The 27,649-nt window shown below is 47.8% G+C and overlaps 1 protein-coding gene across 1 annotated transcript in view; it reads right to left on the bottom strand.

The window, feature by feature from the left end:
* LOC120044017 (cAMP-specific 3',5'-cyclic phosphodiesterase 4C-like) overlaps positions 1–27,649 on the bottom strand; it is a 63,867-nt gene that overhangs the window by 17,601 nt on the left and 18,617 nt on the right. Inside the window, exons 2-6 of the mRNA XM_038988611.1 lie at positions 14,463–14,666; positions 13,835–13,871; positions 13,582–13,652; positions 11,902–11,951; positions 11,361–11,473 (exon numbers count right to left, since the gene is read on the bottom strand). Of these exons, the coding sequence (XP_038844539.1) occupies positions 11,361–11,473; positions 11,902–11,951; positions 13,582–13,652; positions 13,835–13,871; positions 14,463–14,666 (475 nt within the window). The remainder of the gene's footprint in view (positions 1–11,360; positions 11,474–11,901; positions 11,952–13,581; positions 13,653–13,834; positions 13,872–14,462; positions 14,667–27,649) is intronic.

A 27,649-nucleotide genomic window follows, 5' to 3' on the forward strand; every position in this document is an offset into this window, starting at 1 on the left:
AGTGGTGGTGGTAGTGTATGGTAGTGGTGGTGTAGGGTAGTGGTAGTGGCAGTGTGGGTAGACATAGTGGTGGTGTAGGGTAGTGGTAGTGGTGGTGTAGGGTAGTGGTAGTGGTGGTGCAGAGTAGTGATAGTGGCGGTGTGGTTAGTCATGGTGGTGGTGTAGTGGTGGTGGTCGTGGTAGTGGTGGTGTAGGGTAGTGGTAGTGATGGTGATGGTAGAAGTGGTGGTGTAGGGTAGTGGTGGTGTAGGGTAGTGGCCGTGGTGGTGGTAGTGTCGGGCAGTGGTGGTGGTAGTGGTTGTGGTAGTGGCTGTGGTAGTGGTGGTGGTGCAGGCTAGTGGTAGTGGTAGTGGTGGTGTAGGGTAGTGGTAGTGGCTGTGGTAGTGGTGGTGATAGTGGTGGTGCAGGCTAGTGGTAGTGGTAGTGGTGGTGTAGGGTAGTGGTAGTGTAGGTTAGTGGTAGTGGAAGTGGTATTGTAGGGTAGTGGTAGTGGTGGTGGTACTGTAGGGCAGTGGTAGTGCTGGTGTAGGGTAGTGGTAGTGGTGGTGGAAGTGGTAGTGGTAGTGGCAGTGTAGGGTAGTGGTAGTGGTGGTGTAGGGTAGTGGTAGGGGTAGTTACGGGTAGTAGTATTGGTAGTGTCGGGTAGAGGTGGTGGTAGTTATGGGTAGCGGTACTGGTAGTGTAGGGTAGTGGTGGTGGTGGTGTAGGGTAGTGGTAGTTGTGGTGTAGGGTAGTGGCAGTGGCGGTGGTGGTGTAGGGTAGTGGTAGTTGTGGTGTAGGGTAGTGGTAGTGGTGGTGGTAGTGGTGTTGTAGGGTAGTGGTAGTGGTGGTGGTGGTAGTGGTGGTGTAGGGTAGTGTAGGGTAGTGGTAGTAGTGGTGGTGGTGGAGGTATAGGGTAGTGGTAGTGGTGGTGTAGGGTAGTGGTGGTGTAGGGTAGTGTAGGGTAGTGGTAGTGGTGGTGTAGGGTAGTGTAGGGTAGTGGTAGTAGTGGTGGTGTAGGGTAGTGGTAGTGGTGGTGCAGAGTACTGATAGTGGCGGTGTGGGTAGTCATAGTGGTGGTGTAGGGTAGTGGTGGTCGTAGTGGTATTGGTGGTGTAGGGTAGTGGTAGTGATGGTGGTAGTGGTGGTTTAGGGTAGTGTAGGGTAGTGGTAGTAGTGGTGGTAGTGGAGGTATAGGGTAGTGGTAGTGGTGGTGGTGGTGTAGGGTAGTGGTGGTGTAGGGTAGTGATAGTGGTAGAGGTGGTGTAGGGTAGTGTAGGGTAGTGTTAGTAGTGGTGGTGTAGGGTAGTGGTAGTGGTGGTGCAGAGTACTGATAGTGGCGGTGTGGGTAGTCATAGTGGTGGTGTAGGGTAGTGGTGGTGGTAGTGGTAGTGGTGGTGTAGGGTAGTGTAGGGTAGTGGTAGTGGTGGTGTAGGGTAGTGGGGGTGCTGGGTAGTGGTAGTGGTGGTGGTGGTGTAGGGTAGTGGGGGTGTAGGGTAGTGTAGGGTAGTGGTCGTGGTGGTGGTAGTGTTGGGCAGTGGTCGTGGTAGTGGTAGTGTAAGGTAGTAGTTGTGGTAGTGGCTGTGGTTGTGGTGGTGGTAGTGGTGGTGCAGGCTGGTGGTAGTGGTAGTGGTGGTGTAGGGTAGTGGTGGTGGTAGTGGTGGTGTAGGGTAGTGGTGGTGGTGGTGTAGGGTAGTGGTGGTGTAGGGTAGTGTAGGGTAGTGGTTGTGCTGGTGGTAGTGTAGGGTAGTTGTAGTTGTAGTGGTAGAGGTGGTGTAGGGTAGTGATAGTGGTGGTGTGGGTAGACATAGTGGTGGTGTAGGGTAGTGGTAATGTTGGTGTAGGTTAGTGGTAGTGGTGGTGTAGGGTAGTGGTCGTGGTGTTGGTAGTGTGGGGTAGTGGTCGTGGTGGTGTAGGGTTGTGGTAGTGGTATTGTAGGGTAGCGGTAGTGGTAATGGTAATGGTGGTGTAGGGTAGTGGTAGGGATAGTGGTGGTGTAGGGTAGTGGTAGGGGTAGTGGAGGTGGTAGTGGTAGTTGTAGTGGTGGTGTGGGGTAGTGGTAGTGGTAGTGTAGGGTAGTGGTAGTGGTAATGGTAATGGTGGTGTAGGATAGTGGTAGGGGTAGTCGTGGTGGTAGTTGTAGTGGTGGTGTAGGGTAGTGGTAGTGGTAGTGGTAGTGGTAATGGTGGTGTAGGGTAGTGGTAGGGGTAGTGGTGGTGGTAGTGCTAGTTGTAGTGGTGGTGTAGGGTAGTGGTAGTGTAGGGTAGTGGTAGTGGTGGTGGTGGTAGTGGTAGTGTAGGGTAGTGGTAGTGGTGGTGTAGGGTAGTGGTAGTGGAAGTGGCAGTGTGGGTAGACATAGTGGTGGTGTAGGGTAATGGTAGTGGTAGTGTAGGGTAATGGTAGTGGTGGTGCGGGCTAGTGGTAGTAGTAGTGGTGGTGGTAGTGGTGGTGTGGGTAGTGGTAGTGGTAGTGGTTGTGTAGTGGTGGTGGAGGTGTAGGGTAGTGGTAGTGGTAGTGGTGGTGTAGGGTAGTGTAGGGTAGTGGTGGTGGTAGTGTATGGTAGTGGTAGTGGTAGTGTAAAAAAGTGGTAGTGGTGGTGGTGGTGGTGTAGTGTAGTGGTAGTGGTAGGGGTAGTTACGGGTAGTAGTATTGGTAGTGTAGGGAAGTGGTATTGGTAGTGTAGGGTAGTGGTGGTTGTGGTTATGTAGGGTAGTGGTAATGGTAATGGTGGTGGTGGTGGTGGGTAGTGGTCGTGGTGGTGTAGTGGTGGTGGAGGTGTAGGGTAGTGGTAGTGGTAGTGGTGATGTAGGGTAGTGGTAGTGGTGGTGGTAGTAGTGGTGGTGTAGGGTAGTGGTAGGGGTAGTGGTGGTGGTGGTGTAGGATAGTGGTAGGGGTAGTCGTGGTGGTAGTTGTAGTGGTGGTGTAGGGTAGTGGTAGTGGTAGTGGTAATGGTGGTGTAGGGTAGTGGTAGGGGTAGTGGTGGTGGTAGTGGTAGTTGTAGTGGTGGTGTAGGGTAGTGGTAGTGGTAGTGTAGGGGTAGTGGTGGTGGTGGTAGTGGTAGTGGTAGTGGTAGTGTAGGGTAGTGGTAGTGGTGGTGTAGGGTAGTGGTAGTGGCAGTGGCAGTGTGGGTAGACATAGTGGTGGTGTAGGGTAATGGTAGTGGTAGTGTAGGGTAATGGTAGTGATGGTGCGGGCTAGTGGTAGTGGTAGTAGTAGTGGTGGTGGTAGTGGTGGTGTGGGTAGTGGTATTGGTAGTGGTAATGGTTGTGTAGTGGTGGTGGAGGTGTAGGGTAGTGGTAGTGGTAGTGGTAGTGGTGGTGTAAGGTAGTGTAGGGTAGTGGTGGTGGTAGTGTATGGTAGTGTAAAAAAGTGGTAGTGGTGGTGGTGGTGGTGTAGTGTAGTGGTAGTGGTAGTTACGGGTAGTAGTATTGGTAGTGTAGGGAAGTGGTATTGGTAGTGTAGGGTAGTGGTGGTTGTGGTTATGTAGGGTAGTGGTAATGGTGGTGGTGGTGGTGGGTAGTGGTCGTGGTGGTGTAGTGGTGGTGGAGGTGTAGGGTAGTGGTAGTGGTAGTGGTGATGTAGGGTAGTGGTAGTGGTGGTGGTAGTAGTGGTGGTGTAGGGTAGTGGTAGGGGTAGTGGTGGTGGTAGTGGTAGTTGTAGTGGTGGTGTGGGGTAGTGGTAGTGGTAGTGTAGGGTAGTGGTAGTGGTAATGGTAATGGTGGTGTAGGATAGTGGTAGGGGTAGTCGTGGTGGTAGTTGTAGTGGTGGTGTAGGGTAGTGGTAGTGGTAGTGGTAATGGTGGTGTAGGGTAGTGGTAGGGGTAGTGGTGGTGGTAGTGGTAGTTGTAGTGGTGGTGTAGGGTAGTGGTAGTGTAGGGTAGTGGTAGTGGTGGTGGTGGTAGTGGTAGTGGTAGTGGTAGTGGTAGTGTAGGGTAGTGGTAGTGGTGGTGTAGGGTAGTGGTAGTGGCAGTGGCAGTGTGGGTAGACATAGTGGTGGTGTAGGGTAATGGTAGTGGTAGTGTAGGGTAATGGTAGTGATGGTGCGGGCTAGTGGTAGTGGTAGTAGTAGTGGTGGTGGTAGTGGTGGTGTGGGTAGTGGTATTGGTAGTGGTAATGGTTGTGTAGTGGTGGTGGAGGTGTAGGGTAGTGGTAGTGGTAGTGGTGGTGTAAGGTAGTGTAGGGTAGTGGTGGTGGTAGTGTATGGTAGTGTAAAAAAGTGGTAGTGGTGGTGGTGGTGGTGTAGTGTAGTGGTAGTGGTAGGGGTAGTTACGGGTAGTAGTATTGGTAGTGTAGGGAAGTGGTATTGGTAGTGTAGGGTAGTGGTGGTGGTGGTTATGCAGGGTAGTGGTAATGGTGGTGGTGGTGGTGGGTAGTGGTCGTGGTGGTGTAGTGGTGGTGGAGGTGTAGGGTAGTGGTAGTGGTAGTGGTGATGTAGGGTAGTGGTAGTGGTGGTGGTAGTAGTGGTGGTGTAGGGTAGTGGTAGTGGTAGTGGTGATGTAGGGTAGTGGTAGTGGTGGTGGTAGTTGTGGTGGTGTAGGGTAGTGACAGTGGCGGTGTGTGTGGACATAGTTGTGGTGTAGGTTAGTAGTAGTGGTAGCGTTAGTGGTAGTGGTAGAGGTGGTGTAGGGTAGTGATAGTGGCGGTGTGGGTGAACATAGTGGTGGTGTAGGGTAGTTGTAGTGGTGGTGTAGGGTAGTGGTAGTGCAGAGTAGTGATAGTGGCGGTGTGGGTAGTCATAGTGGTGGTGTAGGGTAGTGGTAGTGGTGGTGGTAGTGGTGGTGTAGGGTGGTGGTAGTGGTGGTGTAGGGTAGTGTATGGTAGTGGTCGTGGTGGTGGTAGTGTAGGGTAGTTGTAGTGGTAGTGGTAGAGATGGTGTAGGGTATTGATAGTGGTGGTGTGGGTAGACATAGTGGTGGTGTATGGTAGTGGTAGTGTTGGTGTAGGTTAGTGGTGGTGTAGGGTAGTGGTAGTGGTAGTGTAGGGTAGTGGTAGTGGTAGTGGTGGTGGTGGTAGTGGTGGTGTAGGGTAGTGGTAGTGGTAGTGGTCGTACTAGTGTAGGGTAGTGATAGTGGTGGTGGTAGTGGTAGTGTAGGGTAGTGGTAGTGGTAGTGGTGGTGGTGGTGGTAGTGGTGGTGGTAGTGGTAGTGGTAGTGTAGGGTAGTGGTAGTGGTAGTGGTAGTGGTAGTGTAGGGTAGTGGTAGTGGTAGTGGTAATGGTGGTGTAGGGTAGTGGTAGGGGTAGTGGTGGTGGTAGTGGTAGTTGTAGTGGTGGTGTAGGGTAGTGGTAGTGGTAGTGTAGGGTAGTGGTAGTGGTAGTGGTGGTGTAGGGTAGTGGTAGTGGTAGTGGTGGTGTAGGTTAGTGGTAGTGGAAGTGGTGTTGTAGGGTAGTGGTAGTGGTGGTGGTACTCTAGGGCAGTGGTAGTGCTGGTGTAGGGTAGTGGTAGTGGTGGTGGAAGTGGTAGTGGTAGTGGTAGTGTAGGGTAGTGGTAGTGGTGGTGTAGGGTAGTGGTAGGGGTAGTTACGGGTAGTAGTATTGGTAGTGTCGGGTAGAGGTGGTGGTAGTTATGGGTAGCGGTACTGGTAGTGTAGGGTAGTGGTGGTGGTGGTGTAGGGTAGTGGTAGTTGTGGTGTAGGGTAGTGGCAGTGGCGGTGGTGGTGTAGGGTAGTGGTAGTTGTGGTGTAGGGTAGTGGTGGTGGTAGTGGTGTTGTAGGGTAGTGGTAGTGGTGGTGGTGGTAGTGGTGGTGTAGGGTAATGTAGGGTAGTGGTAGTAGTGGTGGTGGTGGAGGTATAGGGTAGTGGTAGTGGTGGTGTAGGGTAGTGGTGGTGTAGGGTAGTGTAGGGTAGTGGTAGTGGTGGTGTAGGGTAGTGTAGGGTAGTGGTAGTAGTGGTGGTGTAGGGTAGTGGTAGTGGTGGTGCAGAGTACTGATAGTGGCGGTGTGGGTAGTCATAGTGGTGGTGTAGGGTAGTGGTGGTCGTAGTGGTATTGGTGGTGTAGGGTAGTGGTAGTGATGGTGGTAGTGGTGGTTTAGGGTAGTGTAGGGTAGTGGTAGTAGTGGTGGTAGTGGAGGTATAGGGTAGTGGTAGTGGTGGTGTAGGGTAGTGGTGGTGTAGGGTAGTGATAGTGGTAGAGGTGGTGTAGGGTAGTGTAGGGTAGTGTTAGTAGTGGTGGTGTAGGGTAGTGGTAGTGGTGGTGCAGAGTACTGATAGTGGCGGTGTGGGTAGTCATAGTGGTGGTGTAGGGTAGTGGTGGTGGTAGTGGTAGTGGTGGTGTAGGGTAGTGTAGGGTAGTGGTAGTGGTGGTGTAGGGTAGTGGGGGTGTAGGGTAGTGGTAGTGGTGGTGTAGGGTAGTGGGGGTGTAGGGTAGTGGTAGTGGTGGTGGTGGTGTAGGGTAGTGGGGGTGTAGGGTAGTGTAGGGTAGTGGTCGTGGTGGTGGTAGTGTTGGGCAGTGGTCGTGGTAGTGGTAGTGTAAGGTAGTAGTTGTGGTAGTGGCTGTGGTTGTGGTGGTGGTAGTGGTGGTGCAGGCTGGTGGTAGTGGTAGTGGTGGTGTAGGGTAGTGGTGGTGGTAGTGGTGGTGTAGGGTAGTGGTGGTGGTGGTGTAGGGTAGTGGTGGTATAGGGTAGTGTAGGGTAGTGGTTGTGGTGGTGGTAGTGTAGGGTAGTTGTAGTTGTAGTGGTAGAGGTGGTGTAGGGTAGTGATAGTGGTGGTGTGGGTAGACATAGTGGTGGTGTAGGGTAGTGGTAATGTTGGTGTAGGTTAGTGGTAGTGGTGGTGTAGGGTAGTGGTCGTGGTGTTGGTAGTGTGGGGTAGTGGTCGTGGTGGTGTAGGGTTGTGGTAGTGGTATTGTAGGGTAGCGGTAGTGGTAATGGTAATGGTGGTGTAGGGTAGTGGTAGGGATAGTGGTGGTGTAGGGTAGTGGTAGGGGTAGTGGAGGTGGTAGTGGTAGTTGTAGTGGTGGTGTGGGGTAGTGGTAGTGGTAGTGTAGGGTAGTGGTAGTGGTAATGGTAATGGTGGTGTAGGATAGTGGTAGGGGTAGTCGTGGTGGTAGTTGTAGTGGTGGTGTAGGGTAGTGGTAGTGGTAGTGGTAGTGGTAATGGTGGTGTAGGGTAGTGGTAGGGGTAGTGGTGGTGGTAGTGCTAGTTGTAGTGGTGGTGTAGGGTAGTGGTAGTGTAGGGTAGTGGTAGTGGTGGTGGTGGTAGTGGTAGTGTAGGGTAGTGGTAGTGGTGGTGTAGGGTAGTGGTAGTGGCAGTGTGGGTAGACATAGTGGTGGTGTAGGGTAATGGTAGTGGTAGTGTAGGGTAATGGTAGTGGTGGTGCGGGCTAGTGGTAGTAGTAGTGGTGGTGGTAGTGGTGGTGTGGGTAGTGGTAGTGGTAGTGGTTGTGTAGTGGTGGTGGAGGTGTAGGGTAGTGGTAGTGGTAGTGGTGGTGTAGGGTAGTGTAGGGTAGTGGTGGTGGTAGTGTATGGTAGTGGTAGTGGTAGTGTAAAAAAGTGGTAGTGGTGGTGGTGGTGGTGTAGTGTAGTGGTAGTGGTAGGGGTAGTTACGGGTAGTAGTATTGGTAGTGTAGGGAAGTGGTATTGGTAGTGTAGGGTAGTGGTGGTTGTGGTTATGTAGGGTAGTGGTAATGGTGGTGGTGGTGGTGGGTAGTGGTCGTGGTGGTGTAGTGGTGGTGGAGGTGTAGGGTAGTGGTAGTGGTAGTGGTGATGTAGGGTAGTGGTAGTGGTGGTGGTAGTAGTGGTGGTGTAGGGTAGTGGTAGGGGTAGTGGTGGTGGTAGTGGTAGTTGTAGTGGTGGTGTGGGGTAGTGGTAGTGGTAGTGTAGGGTAGTGGTAGTGGTAATGGTGGTGTAGGATAGTGGTAGGGGTAGTCGTGGTGGTAGTTGTAGTGGTGGTGTAGGGTAGTGGTAGTGGTAGTGGTAATGGTGGTGTAGGGTAGTGGTAGGGGTAGTGGTGGTGGTAGTGGTAGTTGTAGTGGTGGTGTAGGGTAGTGGTAGTGGTAGTGTAGGGTAGTGGTAGTGGTGGTGGTGGTGGTAGTGGTAGTGGTAGTGGTAGTGGTAGTGTAGGGTAGTGGTAGTGGTGGTGTAGGGTAGTGGTAGTGGCAGTGGCAGTGTGGGTAGACATAGTGGTGGTGTAGGGTAATGGTAGTGGTAGTGTAGGGTAATGGTAGTGATGGTGCGGGCTAGTGGTAGTGGTAGTAGTAGTGGTGGTGGTAGTGGTGGTGTGGGTAGTGGTATTGGTAGTGGTAATGGTTGTGTAGTGGTGGTGGTGGTGGAGGTGTAGGGTAGTGGTAGTGGTAGTGGTGGTGTAAGGTAGTGTAGGGTAGTGGTGGTGGTAGTGTATGGTAGTGTAAAAAAGTGGTAGTGGTGGTGGTGGTGGTGTAGTGTAGTGGTAGTGGTAGGGGTAGTTACGGGTAGTAGTATTGGTAGTGTAGGGAAGTGGTATTGGTAGTGTAGGGTAGTGGTGGTTGTGGTTATGTAGGGTAGTGGTAATGGTGGTGGTGGTGGTGGGTAGTGGTCGTGGTGGTGTAGTGGTGGTGGAGGTGTAGGGTAGTGGTAGTGGTAGTGGTGATGTAGGGTAGTGGTAGTGGTGGTGGTAGTAGTGGTGGTGTAGGGTAGTGGTAGGGGTAGTGGTGGTGGTAGTGGTAGTTGTAGTGGTGGTGTGGGGTAGTGGTAGTGGTAGTGTAGGGTAGTGGTAGTGGTAATGGTAATGGTGGTGTAGGATAGTGGTAGGGGTAGTCGTGGTGGTAGTTGTAGTGGTGGTGTAGGGTAGTGGTAGTGGTAGTGGTAATGGTGGTGTAGGGTAGTGGTAGGGGTAGTGGTGGTGGTAGTGGTAGTTGTAGTGGTGGTGTAGGGTAGTGGTAGTGGTAGTGTAGGGTAGTGGTAGTGGTGGTGGTGGTAGTGGTAGTGGTAGTGGTAGTGTAGGGTAGTGGTAGTGGTGGTGTAGGGTAGTGGTAGTGGCAGTGGCAGTGTGGGTAGACATAGTGGTGGTGTAGGGTAATGGTAGTGGTAGTGTAGGGTAATGGTAGTGATGGTGCGGGCTAGTGGTAGTGGTAGTAGTAGTGGTGGTGGTAGTGGTGGTGTGGGTAGTGGTATTGGTAGTGGTAATGGTTGTGTAGTGGTGGTGGAGGTGTAGGGTAGTGGTAGTGGTAGTGGTGGTGTAAGGTAGTGTAGGGTAGTGGTGGTGGTAGTGTATGGTAGTGTAAAAAAGTGGTAGTGGTGGTGGTGGTGGTGTAGTGTAGTGGTAGTGGTAGGGGTAGTTACGGGTAGTAGTATTGGTAGTGTAGGGAAGTGGTATTGGTAGTGTAGGGTAGTGGTGGTGGTGGTTATGCAGGGTAGTGGTAATGGTGGTGGTGGTGGTGGGTAGTGGTCGTGGTGGTGTAGTGGTGGTGGAGGTGTAGGGTAGTGGTAGTGGTAGTGGTGATGTAGGGTAGTGGTAGTGGTGGTGGTAGTTGTGGTGGTGTAGGGTAGTGACAGTGGCGGTGTGTGTGGACATAGTTGTGGTGTAGGTTAGTAGTAGTGGTAGCGTTAGTGGTAGTGGTAGAGGTGGTGTAGGGTAGTGATAGTGGCGGTGTGGGTGAACATAGTGGTGGTGTAGGGTAGTTGTAGTGGTGGTGTAGGGTAGTGGTAGTGCAGAGTAGTGATAGTGGCGGTGTGGGTAGTCATAGTGGTGGTGTAGGGTAGTGGTAGTGGTGGTGGTAGTGGTAGTGGTGGTGTAGGGTGGTGGTAGTGGTGGTGTAGGGTAGTGTATGGTAGTGGTCGTGGTGGTGTTAGTGTAGGGTAGTTGTAGTGGTAGTGGTAGAGATGGTGTAGGGTATTGATAGTGGTGGTGTGGGTAGACATAGTGGTGGTGTATGGTAGTGGTAGTGTTGGTGTAGGTTAGTGGTGGTGTAGGGTAGTGGTAGTGGTAGTGTAGGGTAGTGGTAGTGGTAGTGGTGGTGGTGGTAGTGGTGGTGTAGGGTAGTGGTAGTGGTAGTGGTCGTAGTAGTGTAGGGTAGTGATAGTGGTGGTGGTAGTGGTAGTGTAGGGTAGTGGTAGTGGTAGTGGTGGTGGTGGTGGTAGTGGTGGTGGTAGTGGTAGTGGTAGTGTAGGGTAGTGGTAGTGGTAGTGGTAGTGGTAGTGTAGGGTAGTGGTAGTGGTAGTGGTAGTGGTGGTGGTGGTGGTAGTGGTGGTGTAGGGTAGTGGTAGTGGTAGTGGTCGTAGTAGTGTAGGGTAGTGATAGTGGTGGTGGTAGTGGTAGTGTAGGTTAGTGGTGGTGGTGGTGGTAGTGGTGGTGTAGGTTAGTGGTGGTGTAGGGTAGTGGTCGTAGTAGTGTAGGGTAGTGATAGTGGTGGTGGTAGTGGTAGTGGTAGTGGTAGTGGTGGTGGTGGTGGTAGTGATAGTGGTAGTGGTAGTGGTAGTGGTGGTGGTAGTGGTGGTGGTAGTGGTGGTGGTAGTGGTAGTGGTAGTGGTGGTGGTAGTGGTAGTGGTAGTGGTGGTGGTAGTGGTAGTGGTGGTGGTAGTGGTGGTGGTAGGGATGCTACAGGCTAGATGTAGTGGTAGTGGTAGTGGTAGTGTAGGGTAGTGGTAGTGGTAGTGGTAGGGTAGTGGTAGTGGTAGTGGTAGTGGTGGTGGTGGTGGTAGTGGTGGTGGTAGTGGTAGTGGTAGTGGTGGTGGTGGTGGTGTAGGGTAGTGGTAGTGTAGGGTAGTGGTAGTGGAGGGCAGTGTTGGTTGTAGTGGTGGTGTAGGGTAGTGGTAGTGGTGGTGGTTGTAGTAGTGTAGGGTAGTGGTAGTGGTGGTGTAGGATAGTGGTAGTGGTTGTGTAGGGTAGTGGTAATGGTAGGGGTAGTTACGGGTAGTGGTAGTGGTGGTGCGGGCTAGTGGTAGTGGTAGTGTAGGCTAGTGGTAGTGGTGGTGTAGGGTGGTGGTAGTGGTAGTGGTGGTGTGGGGTAGTGGTAGTGGTGGTGTGGGGTAGTGGTAGTGGTGGTGTGGGGTAGTGGTAGTGGTAGTGGTAGTGGTGGTGTAGGGTGGTGGTAGTGGTGTAGGGTGGTGGTAGTGGTAGTGGTGGTGTGGGGTAGTGGTAGTGGTGGTGTGGGGTGGTGGTAGTGGTAGTGGTAGTGTAGGGTAATGGTAGTGGTGGTGGTGGTGCGGGCTAGTGGTAGTGGTAGTAGTAGTGGTGGTGGTAGTGGTGGTGTAGGGTAGTGGTAGTGGTTGTGTAGGGTAGTGGTAGTGGTGGTGGTAGTGATTGTGTAGGGTAGTGGTAGCGGTTGTGTAGGGTACAGGTAGTGGTGGTGCTGGCTAGTGGTAGTGATTGTGTAGGGTAGTGGTAGTGGTTGTGTAGGGTACAGGTAGTGGTGGTGCTGGCTAGTGGTAGTGATGGTGTAGGGTAATGGTACTGGTAGAAGTGGTAGTACCTTGTTGGATGCCATGTCACCGACGCTGCGGTGGGTCTGGATGGTCTCCAGCTGGTCCAGACACCAGTCTAACTCAGCCAGAGTCTCCCTTGCCATCTGCTGGTACGTCTCATCTACACACATACACAGGAGAGAAGAGATGGCATTAATGTGCTGTATGTATTATTATAACCGGTATTATCTCAGCATTGATATAATATAGTGTATCATAATATAATGGTCTGTGTCACGGTCATATTCTCTGCATCTGTTCTCTTGAACTGTATCAGCCAAATTGCTACATTTGTCATTTCTTAGAATTGTTCAGTTGAGACTTCAGATTGACACTTATTTATTCAAATCATCTGCAGAATTAAATGCAGCCTATCGGTATCCATTATTGAGAAAGCCACAGGCCATGGTGCTGCAAATTCTCCTATTAATATCGGTGCATTTTTATGAGTTTTTGGAAGCTTGAGTGCACACTACCAAACACTGTGAATTGTGTGGGAGAGTGTCCCCAATCAGTAGTGACTAAAGTTCATTTTAGCAGGAAACCTACCAGAGAGTGTTGCCTGGGGAACAGTGGGTTGGCTTGTCACTGGTGACCTCCTGTGGACAAATAGATCATTACATCATCAGAGGAAATGATAAAGAGTGCTCTCTAGTGGACTCTAAGAACATTACAGTTGTATAGGGCATGAATTGTGAAGCATAACAACATAACACTGGAAATAGATAAGCAAACATATTTAACCTTATCTGTATTATGGACAATAACATTTGTGAGGAATCATAAACTATTTGCATAGATCTGCATCGCAGTCTTTTGAAATATTGTTGTAGCCAATAATATTAAAAACAATGCCTCCTTTAAGCGAGGCTCTCTCAGCTCTCAGCTGTCTCTTCCTCTACATGGAGGTTTAACTTGCAGTCTAGTGAGGGAGGATTCTGTTTGGAGCTGAGAGCATCATGCTCACTAATTATGGCTCTAGATAATTCCACGGTGCATTGTTACTGCTCATATTGACGTACTGCTAAAAAGCCTGCCAACTCATGCTCTGCCTGTTTCTTGCATTAAAAAGGAGGATATATTTAGCATTATTGACCACTTCTATCCTTGTGAATACCCAGTCAGTCAGGTAGTCAGTCTGTCTGTCAGTCTGTCAGTCAGTCAGTCGGGGTAGTCAGCCAGTCAGGCAGTCTTTCAGGTAGTCAGTCAGTCAGTCAGGGACTTCCATTGGGGACATGATGATCTCAGCAGAACATGATAAAGACAGAATGTGATGAGTATTGCCACATTATAGCCTACTGATATGACACAGTTCTGACCCAATAGAAGGAAGAAATGTGATATTTACTGAAACTACATATGAAGAGTTTCATTCAAAAACACTAAATATCAATTTTCAGAAATGTTGGTAAATGAACTGTTATTGTTGAACGAAAAGATGAAAGAGATTGGTGTTTATTCACTATCTAATCATGGCATTTGGTTGTTCAATGACAGACATGTATTAGTTTAAATCTATCACTTGATCGTTTCATTTCAGAGAGACAAATAATAATGTTTTTACTTTTGCAAAATGCTATATATCCGCCTCATTCTCAGAGAAATAAGGAGTACGGTTAGGTTTTACACAGTCAAATGTAACAAATAACTACATTTTTTAAATAAGTAAATGTACTTATGATACATTTCTGACATCAATATAATAAAAAATAACTATTATAATAATTCAATACAGTAATATGATATCTGTATGTAAAACAAAACACATTTGACATTTGAGTCATTTGGCATCTGCTCTTATCCAGAGTGACTAGTGAGGCATTCATCTTAAGATACAGTATCTAGGTGAGACAAGCACATATCACAGTCAAATATACAGGACACGAACATTCCATTCCAGCTAAACAGTGGATATATAGCGTTTTGCAAAAAAATTACGTTTTCATACACATCTAAAATCTATTAAGAAAACATCTGAGAGCAGTAATATTTTACACACACATGAAGGTACCCACAATTAATCATTCCTGATGAAAAAAACACAAGTGTGAAAAATTGGTTGATATAGTGTTTTGGGAATAAACTCTTGATATTCCAGAGAGAATAAGGACTGCACAGTTACAATATAGACACAGTGGGAGGATATCATTCATGCTTCGATAGACAAGAGAGATGTGACCACATTAAGAGGGGTTAAAAGGGTAACGTGTCTGACGGAATGCTACTGACTTGTTAGTGGGTGTCGTGACATTGGCGAGGATGGTGAAGTTGCTTCTTACAGTTCGTAGACTGGCCAACACCTGGGGGATGGACGGACGGTGGGTGGTGGGAGCGGCGTGGAGAGGGGCAGAGAGCGGAGCGAGACAAATTCACTACATACTCATTTTAGCCCCTTTCAAGTTCTTTACTGCATGTTCTATCTTTAGGCAGGAAGGAGGAAGTGTACACCACTTCATCAACAAACTGCAGAGCTGGTGCTTACCTGAGCAAAAGGGGTGACTATGAGATCTTCTGCATGCCTGTAGAAAGAGAGATAGAACATGAACAAAGGAAGGAGACAGTAAAGTCAGCAGGATAGATGGAGAGTTATTGCTGAAGTGTAACCTCTATGACAGTTTACATTAACACATACGGGATATATATGTGAACCAATGGTATCCATAGCCCTATCTGAATCTAAACAAAATATTTTTGGTTCTGACCAAAAAGCATCTTTCTGAAATGGAAGCAGGTCAAGACAAATTACACCGCTGTGAAGCGAAAAAGATTTTAGTATGAACATTAGCATAATACTGCGATAATCATAATAATCATAAATGCCAAGTCGGTTGACTGTGATTGTATAGTGAGTAATGTATGGTGTTGCAGAAATCTGGAATGTCAGTGAGGCCACTTTCACTCAGAGTGGTTTTAACCATGTGGATTAGCCAAGGTGGTTTTGATGGCATGTGATGAACACAGGAAGTGGAGATTGTAAGGGGGTACATACTCACCAAACCAGGGTTCAAATAGCACAATACTTTAGCTGGGCTTGATTGAGTTTGCCTGGCGCAATGGAACCAATGGAATAGTCTTATAAGTTGAAACCCCCGCCCAGGTTTGATACTCACCCCTCACTGTTGATGGAGGAGTTACGTGACATGGTCTTGGGGGACATGTCATAGTCAGAGTCTGATCGGTACAGGAAGGACTCCCTGCGCTCCCCGCGACTCCTGCACCCCTCTGTGGTAAAGGAGGGGTGCAGCCCCAGCACAGGACTCGCCTGCGAATCCATGGGGCTGCGGCCGGGCGACGGACCATTCTCTGAGTCAAAACTGAAAGACAAAGTGAGAGAGACAAGAAAGTTGTCTGGATCAATGCTTCATTAAAGGCATTTTCCTGTGTTTTATATATATTTACACACCAAGATGTTGGAATAAATCTGTGAATTTGTAAAAACTATGGGAATACCCTTTTAGTGTAAGAGCTGTTTAAAAGACAACCTGAAATTGCCTGTGTGAGGAGTCTGGATTTCCTGTTAATTCTCTCCTGATTCCGTGAAACCTCCAACCGCGATTTTGGGAAAACCAGTGAATTTATTGAATGTTCCCGGAATTTTGCAACCATAGGTGGGAAGAAGTTTTGGCCTGCCTGTTGACATCACCAGACGGTAAATTAGGTAACAGACCAATAAGAAAGAGAGTTCCAAACCTCTCTGCCAATAACACCTAGTATTCCTCTCCCCACTCAGACCCCACTCAGACCCCAGACAGACAGACAGACAGACAGACAGACAGACAGACAGACAGACAGACAGACAGACAGACAGACAGACAGACAGACAGACAGACAGACAGACAGACAGACAGACAGACAGACAGACAGACAGACAGACAGAGACAGAGACAGAGACAGAGACAGAGACAGAGACAGACAGACAGACAGACAGACAGACAGACAGACAGACCTAGCAAAATTCTTGCTTGAGAATTTGCTCTTTGCTAAGTAGCTATTTTTGTATCTTTTTGACCATTTTAATTTAAAACAATCTCACTAAGGTACTTATTGTTACCCAGAAATGAATTGATATTGAGATATTTAAAACAATATATATGGGGGATTGGAAAGGATGCAGACAATTACTTTGATGGAAGCTACAATTTATCTGCGATATGAAAGCTGATCCACCCCACCAAAAAATAAAATAAAATAAATTACGTTTTGAAGGAGAGTCAGACATGTATAAACAAGAGTTCAGCCCAGGACAGCTGATCTGCATATACACACAAGAGCACCATAGCAATCTAGCGTTACAGACAACCACATGACCCCAAACACAAGATTAGGAATAATCTCAAAGAGATCCAGTCAAACAGAAGCTTAGTGAGAGTTTAGCCAAAGTGTACACAGAAACATACTTCTTAGGTTTAGAGATTTCTCTTTTTTGAACCATGAATGTTTCTACAGCTTCATCAACAATGAAAAGCACATCATGGAGGGAGATATTGTGAAGCCACACACACACACACACACACACACACATCACAGGGCCTATTAACTGCGCATGGCTACTTGGACACCATGAATACCTGAGAGGAAGGTGGGAGTGAGACGACCGTCTGCGCTCTATACTGCGGTTGAGCTTCATACGGCGGAAAAACACGGAATTCCCGTGTCCCCGAGTGTGGTCGTGATCAGGGGACACAGGTGAGTTAGCAGAGGTGACGTGGGGAGAGGTGGGGGTCAGGCTGGGCGTGGTCAACCCCTCGGGGGTCTCCCACAGATTCATCTGTCGTGTCAGCTTCCTCTGACTCATCTCTGGAAGCTCTGGGCACGACGGAGAGGACTGACGGAAGAAACCACCATCCCTCTCTCCCTCTTCTTCTCTCTCTCTCTCCCTCTTCTTCCCTCCCTCCCTCCCTCCCGCCAGAAAAAACTCTGTCTATCAAACTTTGTCTGCCACTGCCAACACTTCAACCTCCCAATCGGTCTGTCAGTCACTCTCCCTCCTACGCCCCCCCCCCTCCCCCTACCCGCCTTGTCCCACGGTTCAGTAGCACAGCTCACGTCCCAGACAAAGAGAGTTCTCCTGCACACACCAGCACAAAATCCTGCCAGTCAGAAAGCCCTTGATAACAGACCCTAATCCTATAGTTTAATTCCTGGTCCCAATTGTCAGAGTCCACGTTCAGTTGAAGTCTTCAAGCTTTGATCCTGAAGCCCTGGAGTACTGCTGCGTTGGCTCACTTCCTGTGTTCACCTCCACACCACTTTGTTCCCTGTTTCTCAGCAGCTTGTTCTTCCTGTGTAGGTTTGTTTTTGTTTATTCTGTCACTGAAGGGCGGCGGTGCAGCTGTAACCCACAGCCTCTCTCTCAGCTATCAGCTATCTGAACAGGGCCACTCTCAGGAGAGGGCTTCTGATATTTCACTAGCTCAGCTCTCACTCTCTATCACTCTGTCTGAGTCCATATACTTTTCCTGTGTGTCCTCCTCCTGCCACGCTGTCCTTGTCCTCCCCGACCAGGCCCCTCAGGGACACTGTGGCTGCCACTCTGCTCGGGCGTCTGCCCGATGTCTCACTCACACCCACACCACCTGGAGGACATACCGACGCCAGCCGGTCCGCTGCTCCGTTTCCTAATCTTTCTCTCTCCTTTTCTTCGCTTTCTCTGCCTGTTTTTTTCTCCTTCACTTTCTTCACCTCCCCCTGCTTCAAGCGTGTGCTCTCTTTCTCTCTCCTTATCTCACTGCTCACAGTTTCTCTAGCAGCAACAGACCACCGGCAGTATCGAGAAAGAGAGAGAGAGAGAGAGCGAGAGCGAGAGACAAAGTGGATGAGGATGGAGAAAGGAGTCGAGGAGAAAAAGGAGGGAAGGGCAGAGGAGAAAAGAAGGAGGAGTGACTCATGGCCTGTGGAAATGTTTACAAGAGCATGCATGATTTGTTTCCAAAACATTCTTTTTAAACATCAACAGCCAAGCCAACAGCCAAGCTTCTTGACCTTTGCAGTACACAGAAAGACATAGGCCCACTGACCAAGTACAGAGCTACTACACAAACAGACCCCTACTCCAAGAAAATAATTTTGTGAAGTTTAAAATGTACTGTATCTGCATACACATCAGAGTGTGTGTGTGTGTGTGGGTGTGTTGTTTCTGACAAAAAGAAGAGAGACAAGAGAAGAGTTTATCTGCATGTATGCATGAATGCTTGTGTATGTGCATGTGTACAACAGTGAGTTTGTGTGTATGTGTTTGTTTTTTATGCTAATGTGAATCTTGTGTCATCCGTTTCTTTGTTTTTGCAGCAGCAGCGAGGTAACGGTGCATGAATTCTACATACCACTAGGCTGACTAGACAAGGCAGATAGCAGCACAAAGGCTATCCACAGAGTAGAACACTATAGAGATGAGATGCCTTGTCAACCACCCATGTCTCTCTCTCTCTCTCTCTCTCTCTCTCTCTCTCTCTCTCTCTCTCTCCCTCATGCCATCTCTCTCTCTCTCTCTCTCTCTCTCTCTCTCCCTCCCTCATGCCATCTCTCTCTCTCTCTCTCTCTCTCTCTCTCTCTCTCTCTCTCTCTCTCTCTCTCTCTCCTCCCACACTGTCACTGTCTGCTGTCTTTCAAAACCCTTCCTTTCCATTTCTGCCTCTATCTCTGTCATTTGTCTCTCTTTCAGTGACTCACCCCAGAATAATGAAGGGAAAAGAAGAAGGCACCAGCAGGATGGTAGAGGGGAGCTCAGCTCCCATTTGTTTGTGGGGCACAAGGGACCCGCCTGAGCATAGCCCTCTTAAGTCACTCATGATCAGTCCTTTATGAAACATGGGCTGTGGGAACATTGCTCTGATCTGACATCTCTGCCTGCCTTGGTTAAGTGTGCCTTGAATTCTAAATGAATCACCAACAGTGTCACCAGCAAAGCACCCCCACACCATCACTACTCCTCCTCCATGCTTCACGGTGGGAACCTGCTCGTCTCACAAAGACACAGTGGTTGGAACCAAAAATCTCATATTTGGACTCATCAGACAAATTTCCACCAGTCTAATGTCCATTGCTCATGTTTCTTGGCCAAAGCAAGTCTCTTCTTCTTATTGGTGTCCTTTAGTACTGGTTTCTTTGCAGCAATTCGACCATGAAGGCCTGATTCACACAGTCTCCTCTGAACAGTTGATGTTGAGATGTGTCTGTTACTTGAACTCTGTGAAGCATTTATTTGGGATGCAATCTGAGGCTGGTAACTCTAATGAATTTATCCTCTGCAGCAGAGGTACCTCTGGGTCTTCCTTTCCTGTGGCGGTTCTCGTGAGAGACAGTTTCATCATAGCGCTTGATGGTTTTTGCTATTGCACAATTGTACGTATTGACTGACCTTCATGTCTTAAAGTAATGATGGACTGTCATTTCTCTTTGCTTATTTGAGCTGTTAATATATGGATTTGGTCTTTTACCAAATAGGGCTATCTTTTGTATACCACCCCTACCTTGTCACAACACAACTGATTGGCTCAAACACATTAAGAAGGAAAGAAATTCCACAAATGAACTTTTAACAAGGCACACCTGCTGTTAATTGAAATGCATTCCAGGTGACTACCTCATGAAGCTGGTTGAGATAATGCCAAGAGTGTGCAAAGCTGTCATCAAGGCAAAGGATGGCTACTTTGAAGAATCTCAAATCTCAATCATATTTTGATTTGTTCCTAACACTTTTTTGGTTAATACATGATTCCATATGTGTTATTTCAAAGTTTTTATGTCTTCACTATTACTCTACAATGTACAACATAGCAAAAATAAAGAAAAACCCTTGAATGAGTGGATGTATCCAAACTTTTGACTGGTACTGTACATGTATTTAAAAAAAATGTTTTATTAGTTACACTATTTTGATATTGGATTACTGCCCTGTTGGGTAGAGCATGCAAGTTAAGCATTTCACTGTACGTGTGCATGTGACAATAAAACTTGAACTTGATTCCAAGATGGGATGACTGTGGACAGCTACTCGCTCTTTCATTATGTGATAACAGAACCCCTGGAGAGGATGACTGTGGACAGCTACTCGCTCTTTCATTATGTGATAACAGAACCCCTGGAGAGGATGACTGTGGACAATGACATGATGATCAGAGGTCTCACAGGAAAAGGGATGTGTGCGAGCTGGGCGACTCCTTCCTATGTAAGATAACAACCCTCACAGCTCAATGAGGACAGAGAGCGAAAGAGGAGCTGGCTAATTAAAACGGCAGTTTATCATGTAGCTTACCCGTGTTTTTCTACTTATTCCAGTGGCTAGGTGAGGTAGCATAGCGTCAACACATCTCACACTAGACACAAGCACAGTAATGGACACAGCAACAAGATGACAGTTACTGCCAGTTCAAATTGCATGACTATTGGATATGTTTTCATTGCCATAAACCACCTTCATCGCTTGAGCAAATACTATAAAATGCTCAGCTCAATGGTATAATGGCAGAGTAGGGACCTTTGTACTGGCAGGTGCTGTAAGCAGCTTGTCTTATTGAATTGATAAATCAAGATGATGTTCTATCTAGGCTTTTCTTGCAGTGAATATTGCAGTGTATGCTGCTCCTTAACACTATGAGTATCTAAACCATTTTCCCTGCTCTGCAGCCATACTCCTAACCCTCCTCTCGATGCAACACCTTTCTATAACAAAGAGAGAGAATTAGATTGTATTCCATTAATAACGCAGCTTTGAAAGCCTTTGAAGCCTGAGTCAATGTGCTGATTAGTTTAATTAAACCTGAGAGTCTTTAAGGGACAAGAAAGATTTACACTCTCACTCCTTCCAATGAACCCCCCTCCCATTGATTATATATTAACAACACACTAGGAGCTTATGTGTGTGTGTATGCGTGTGTGTGTGTGATGGAGAGCTGCTGCCACATCAGCGGTTTCCTACAGCACAGTCCTCTCTCTCTCTTTGAGAGGTTTGAGCTGCAGTTGGTCCGGCCCAGGCAGCCAGCATACAGCTCACATTCCCTTGTTGGGTGGGGAGGGAGGAAGGGATGGAGGGGAGCTGGAGCCTTCATTTATTAAAGTCACTTTCCAAAATCGATCCCTCTATCCCTCTCATTCTTATCCTCTCTCTCCACAAGTTAATGATTAACCTTCCCCAACCACTCCATCCCTCCATCCCTCATGCCTCCTCCTCCGCTGCCCAGGCCTACCCTCAGACTGAACGGGGGATGAGAGTGATTTCCTGCCTCCGCTTCCTTTTCTGCCAAGCCAAGCACAGATGCTAATTTCCACGTGCTATGTCAATCTCTCTCTGTGTGCATTGCCTCACCCAGGCATTTAGCACCTGCCTGATGGCTACATGCGTGGGGGGAGAAGGAAGGGAGGGGCTACTTTTAAGGCCCCATCGTACAAACACAACTGTATTTATTGCTACGGTTGAATCCCGAACTGAATGTTGAATCAGCAACTGATCAGGCAGGGTAATAGGGCTTTTATTACAGAGCAGCTATCACTCTCTGTTGCAGCAGAGCAGGGGCATGTGTCTATATCAGGCTAGAACGCCCATCACCGACTCAACTCAAAGCACATTTCAAATGAGATGGCCAAGCCAACAACAACACACCCTCTCCTCTCACCACTTCTACCTGCCCCAGCATGCTCTCTGTTTCACGCCAGTTCACGGTGCCATGACACAGACCTGCCTGCCCTGGCTGTGTTTTAAAGGCCAACATGTACACTGCTGCCCTGCCCAACTGCCGGAGCTCTGAGCCCTCTGAGGAGAGGAGAGTGCTGGCCTGGCTGGAGCCTGGCGCTGCGCCACCCTTGGATCAGGGAGGGCATCTGGCCGTCCCAGCCTCACACAGGGCAGAGGGACACTGCAATGCAAGTAGGGTGGTCGGGGGTAGAGGAAAGGGGGAGAGAAAGAGGGATAGAGAGAGAGAAAGAGAAAGATAAAGAGAGTAGTTAAAGAGGAAGAGAGAGGGGATTCTCTCTACAGAGTGACAGGCTGGTCAGCTGGTCATCCCAGCGATGCCCTGACCGGCCGGCCGGCTCCATCTGAGACAGAGAGAGAGAGAGGGAACAGAGGGAGAGAGTTCCCCCGTCCACTGTGCTGCATGCGGTCGGTCAGATAACAGCCAGAGGATTACAGAACCATAATCCTGCCCACAGGATCAGCGACACCATCCAGAGGGGCCTGACTCAGAGAGCTACTGTACTGGATCCATATAGAGTTTTAGCAAGGCAGCAGGCAGGCAAACACCTTTAAGCTTAAGGATGACATACTGTAGTAGCTACAATTGATTCCTCAGACAATCACTTGGCCGACTGACCCCCGGTGGATAGTGGTGTCTTTCATTCAATCCAGAGATGCGCTCTAGTGGATATTCAGTCTCCTCCATCAAATGTAGTGTGAAGCCACAGGCTCACTTCAGTGTGAAGGAACAATGGGTTCAAATACTATTTTAAATCTTTCAAATACTTTAAGCGTTTGGTTTAGCCTGCCTGAAGTGCCAGATGGGCGGGGTATGCAGCCTTTGCGACTATTCTATAAGTTCCATGGCACCAGGCAAGCTCAATCCAACCCAGCTAAAGCATTTCATAAAATTACAATAGTACTTAAATCCAGGTCTGCTAGATTAGCACCTGGCAGCACTCAGAATGTATAATGCATTGTACAAATCCAGTGGTTGTAAATTGAACGGATCCCATAACACTGTATTACACAAGCGCACCGTTCCCAGCCCCATGCTGTTCCTCCTCCTGTGTAGTTGTGTCTCTGTTGCCGTGTGGTTTGTCCAGAACATCTGTATTCTCCCGCTAGCCACCAATCCCACCGCAGTAGCATCACTACATCAGTTACTCCAACTCTCTGAGGAACTTTGTCTAGGTAGAGAATAAATAGACTGTCATTTTTCTGTTTATCTTCCATCCTTAACTCTACCTAAACTCCAGCCTGTCTAGGTCATTATCTGCACGTCACTGTGAAATATGCTTCCTTTTAACAAAACTTTGTCACAGTCTGATGAAATGACCATCGCATCATCAGTTATGTTGACTGTTCCTCTTGTAATGGTAAACGATGTCTCAACTGTTACAGCGCCTTCAAAGTATTCACACCGCTTGACTTTTCCCACATTGTGTTGTGTTACAGCCTGAATGTAGATTTTGTGTCACTGAATTTGTTAGATTTGGTGTCACTACACACAATACCCCATAATGTCAGTGGAATATTTTGGGCGGGGACAACTGACTAGAAAATGAAAAGCTGAAATGTCTCGAGTCAATAAGTATTCAACCACTTTGTTATGACAAGTCTAAATAAGTTCAGGAGTACAAATGTGCTTAACAAGTCACATATAAAGTTGCATGGACTCATTCTGTGTTCAATAATAGTGGTAAAAAAAATTTTTTATGACTACCCCATCTCTGTACCCCAAACATTTACAGAGTTTAATGGTTGTGATATGAGAAAACTGAGGATGGATCAACAACATTGTAGTTACTTCACAATACTAAAAGTGAAAAGAAAGAAGCCTGTACAGAATAACAAATATTCCAAAACATGCATCCTGTTTGCAACAAGGCACTTAAGTAATACTGCAAAAAGTTGGAAAGGAAATGCATTTTTTTGTCCTTAATACAAAGCGTTAAGTTTGGGGCAACTCCAACACAACACTTCACAGTACCACTCTTCATATTTTCAAGCATGATGGTGGCTGCATCATGTTAAGGGTATGCTTGTCACCGGCAAGGGAGTTTTGTTGGATAAAAATAAATGTAATACAGCTAAGCACAGGCAAAATTCTATAGGAAAACCTGTTTCATTCTGCTTTCCAACAGACACTGGGAGACTAATTGATCTTTCAGCAGTACAAGAACCGAAATCACAAGGCCAGATCTACACTGGAGTTACTTACCAAGAAGACTGTGAATGTTCCTGAGTGGCCAAGTTACAGTTCAGATTTAAATCTGCTTGATAATCTATGGCAAGACTTGAAAATTGCTGTCTAGCATTGATCAACACAACAAACAACTTGACAGAGCTCTTAGAGACTTAACCAAAAATACTCACAGTTGTAATCGCTGCCAAAAGTGTTTCTAACATGTATTGACTCGGGGGGGTTGAATACTTATCTTAATCAAGACATATTAGTGTTTTGTTTTTCATTATTTTATCATCATTTTTCTTCTTTTTTTCTTCCATTTTGACGTTACAGAGTATTTTGTGTAGATCGATGACAAACATCCATTTGAATCCCAATTGTGTTTAACACAACAAAATGTGGAAAAAGTCAAGGGGTGTGAACCCTTTCTGAACGGTGAGTATGTTGGAGTAGCCAATGTTAGAAACCATCTGTGAAAATAGGCAGCTACTGCATGTATAAATGACTCACCTACGTTCATTCGTCAATGGATGATGAATATGCATGTACACTCAACCAGCCCCATGATATCAGCTGTGCCAATATAATGACTATGGTGTGAAGCAACTATAAAGCACATTTGAACCTGCAACCATTGCATTGAATCATCTCTATCCTATCTCACTGTAAGGCTACAAAACCCCCACTATTACAAGTATAAATGTACTTCAGCAGCACTGCATAGCGCAGTCTTTCTGTGTCGCCGATCAGTGTTGGACCGTGTGTTTTTGTGCATGTGTGTGTGTGTGTGTGTGTGTGTGTGTGTGTGTGTGTGTGTTGGGTATATGTGTGTGTGTGTGTGTAGCTCTGGCCCTCAGTCTACTGAATCAGTGTCCCAGCCAGTGGGTCCTAGGAGGCTCGGCCCCATTGGCCCCATGCTGCCTTTAACCTGACTAATTACAGCTGACTGACACCCACCACAGTTATTAGACACTCTCCCTCTCCTGCTATCTCTCCTCCACTCTCTCTCTTTCACACAGTCCTCCGCTCGCTCCACTAAGCTTCCTAACCTTTTTTTATGTAAATTATCCCTGTGGAACCAGGGGCTGTTTAGTGTAAAAGGGAAACTGTTTAAAACTGTGTCTCAAACATCCACATATTTTAGCCAGAATTACTGAACTGGAATGTCAGGGGGAGCCTGAACAAATGTTTGGTTTAATGAGGGTTGCCTTCTTCAGAGAGAGAGAGAGAGAGAGAGAGAGAGAGACAGACAGAGAGAGAGAGTGAGTGAGGGGGGAGGAGAGAGAAACCGAGAGAGAAAAGGGGAGAGAGAAAGAGAGCAGCGTGTCTCTGTGTTTGGGGAGAGAAGCGGGGTTTCCATTGTGCCTTGTTGTTTTGGAGCATGTGATTGGAGCCTCAGTTAAACAGATGGATAGAGTGACATGGAAACCGGTCCAGAGAGAAGACAGATGGAGGAACGTTTTCAATTGGTGTTTCTAATTCATTTGTGCCAGCCGCATCTAAACAAATTAGGAGTTGTAAAATTGTAATGACTTGCACTCAGCGCACAGAGATATGTCTCCAGAGAAATAAATGTTTTGGCATACAGAGGGCTAGAGGCTTATTTTGTGGCGATATTGATTTGCTCACAATGCCTAACGGAGTTCATCTCTCTCTGTGATGCACTGAGACATGCACTTCCAGGGGTGTGGGTGGGCACAACGTGGAGACTGGTGGATAATTGGATCAAGAATCAGGGGGATTCAACTCAATGAACTAAATGGCATCAGCACAAATAGTTGAACACAACCGAGTGACCAGCAGCAGCTCTCCTGGAAAGTGGATTCAGAGTCCTAAACAGGCATTAACCCAGAGGCTCGATCCTGAACCTGACCATATGTTGCATCTGATATATTTGTACTTCCGGCACAGTAAATGTCAGTAATGTGTAAAGCAGCCATCCGCCCCGCTGTATGCAGCCCACACAAGGAGGGGTATTTTTAGCGGATCACCCTGTCTTTGAGATGGAGCGCGTAACTCCCTCTCTGCAGGCTGAGGCTGCTGGGCTCTTTTATTTTCATCCAAACTAGAGAGAGAGAGAGAGAGAGAGAGAGAGAGAGAGTGTGAGAGAGTGTGAGAGAGAGAGAGTGAGAGAGAGAGAGAGAGAGAGAGAGAGAGAGAGAGAGAGAGAGAGAGAGAGAGAGAGAGAGAGAGAGAGAGAGAGAGAGAGAGAGAGAGAGAGAGAGAGAGAGAGAGAGAGAGAGAGAGATGGAAGGAGAGAGAGAGGTGGAGGGAGAGACGGAGGGAGGAAGACAGAGAGTGTGAGTCATCAAGAGCTACCTTTGTGTCACTGTCACTCTGTTCCTCTTCTTCACCATCTCTCCCTCTATTCATTCCTCCCTCATCTAACCATCTCTCCTTTCTCCGCTACTCTTTCTTTCTTCATCTATCTATCTATCTATCTATCTATAAGACTGTATCTCACATCTCTTATCTTTCCACCTCAATGCCGTCACATCAAAGCCAATTTAAAAGTGAGATGCACACTAATACGGCAATCTTAGCAATCGTTCAGTTAAACATATTTCATACCATGAAAATGGATTCTAGGGTGCTAAGCTGATATTACAGATAACGTCTGATATAATGTGACATAATAAGAAGCACCAGATAAGAAGCTGTAGGAGGCTGATATTGATGGTTCCGCTCTCTATTTGCTCTTAGAGGAATACAAATTGCGGAACACCTCAAATGTGTATTAACATCTCTTCCTTACATCAAGATGTTGGTATTGCTTAACAGTACAGTAGACCTACATTCATTTAACAGGTATAGCCAAACAATATCATATTACAAATAGTCATAACTAAACCAGTAATAGCAGAACAATAGTGAGAACACAGTGATTATCCTTGATCGAGGTAAAATAGTCATTAGAGAAGGTAAAACTGGATTATCTGGTGGATTAATGTCCCTTTAAACTGCCTGGGAGCCACTCACACTGCCCTCTCACAGGCTGAGACTGAGACTGAGACTGAGAGAGAGAGAGAGAGAGACAGAGAGACAGAGAGAGAGAGAGACAGAGAGAGAGAGAGAGAGAGAGAGAGAGAGCGAGAGAGAGAGAGAGAGAGAGAGAGAGAGAGAGGTGGGGATTGGCAGGGATTGGCTGGTGTGGTAAATGGGCCTCACCTGTTTGTCATTCTTATCACTGTTTTGATTTGTGTATTTTCAATCTTTTAAGGTTTTTCTCCCTTTTTAGAAAAAAACCAACAACTAATTTTAGACTGTTTCCTAAACTGGAGCAACATCAGAGCGTGTTGTTTTGAGCAGCAGGTCTCCTACTTCAACCAATAACAATGTTGTCCCTACACCTGTCCATGGTCAGGACCAATCACTCATCTCTGTTTGACAAGGTTAAGAATCTCTAAGAGTCTGAATTCCTGATGTGTTATTTTGGCATCGTCTTCCTGTCTGAAAGAAGATGCAAATGTATTTTTTAGGGCTTTATATTTTGGCTTTGAAGGAACTGGCGGTGGTTTATATGCCGCAGCTGGTGAATCTACCATTTCCTTTATCTGTGTTCTTGGGAAAACTTCTACATCTGTTTCCACAATCTATATTTAACATTTGTCTCCTTCTCTATCACCATCCTGTCCCTCAAGCTCCCTCTTCCTCTTTCTCCTCCGTCTATCTTGTCTGCCATACAACCACACCTCTTTCACTATCATCATACCGTCCAGATTTCTCCTTGCTGCGATTGATGAATGTCCTTTTAATAGAGCTCAGCTGTGCTCTACATTCATGTAGACATCATATTTCTGGTTATCTGTAATGAGAAGGGGATGAAGGAGACAGATAGCTTATGCTGGCTGGCCTGTGCTTAATGCCTGGCTGGCTGGCTGACTGGCAGGCTGGCTGAGAGCAGATCAGACTGGAACCAGGGAGCAGAGAGCACTGGTAATTGATGTTGAAAGGAAGGGACGATGAGAGGCGATTTGCTCATGAGACCTGAGGTATGGTCAGAGGAGGAGGAGCTCCAGTTCAACTAGAGACTCCAGAAGTGTTGTAACACCCAGGCGGGCAGGCAAACAGGCAGACAGGCAGGCAGACAGGCAGGCAGGCAGGTGAGCAGGCAGACAGGCAGGTAGGCAGGTAGGCAGGCAGGCGGGCAGGCGGGCTGGCAGGCGGGCAGGCGGGCAGACAGACGGGCAGGCAGACAGGCAGGCGGGCGGGCGGGCGGGCGGGCGGGCGGGCGGGCGGGCGGGCGGGCGGGCGGGCGGGCGGGCGGGCGTGCAGGCAGGCAGGCAGGCGTAACACATGGAAGTGGGTGTGGACTGCATGGTGTTGTGAATGAGCAGTATGTCCAAAACAGACTGGATGTCTCCCACACTACATGTCCCCAGACAGACTCACAATAGCATGGCTCAAACACACAGGAACATATACGCTCAGCCACA

Source organism: Salvelinus namaycush, chromosome 3 (assembly GCF_016432855.1).
Source record: "Salvelinus namaycush isolate Seneca chromosome 3, SaNama_1.0, whole genome shotgun sequence".
NCBI lineage: Eukaryota > Metazoa > Chordata > Actinopteri > Salmoniformes > Salmonidae > Salvelinus > Salvelinus namaycush.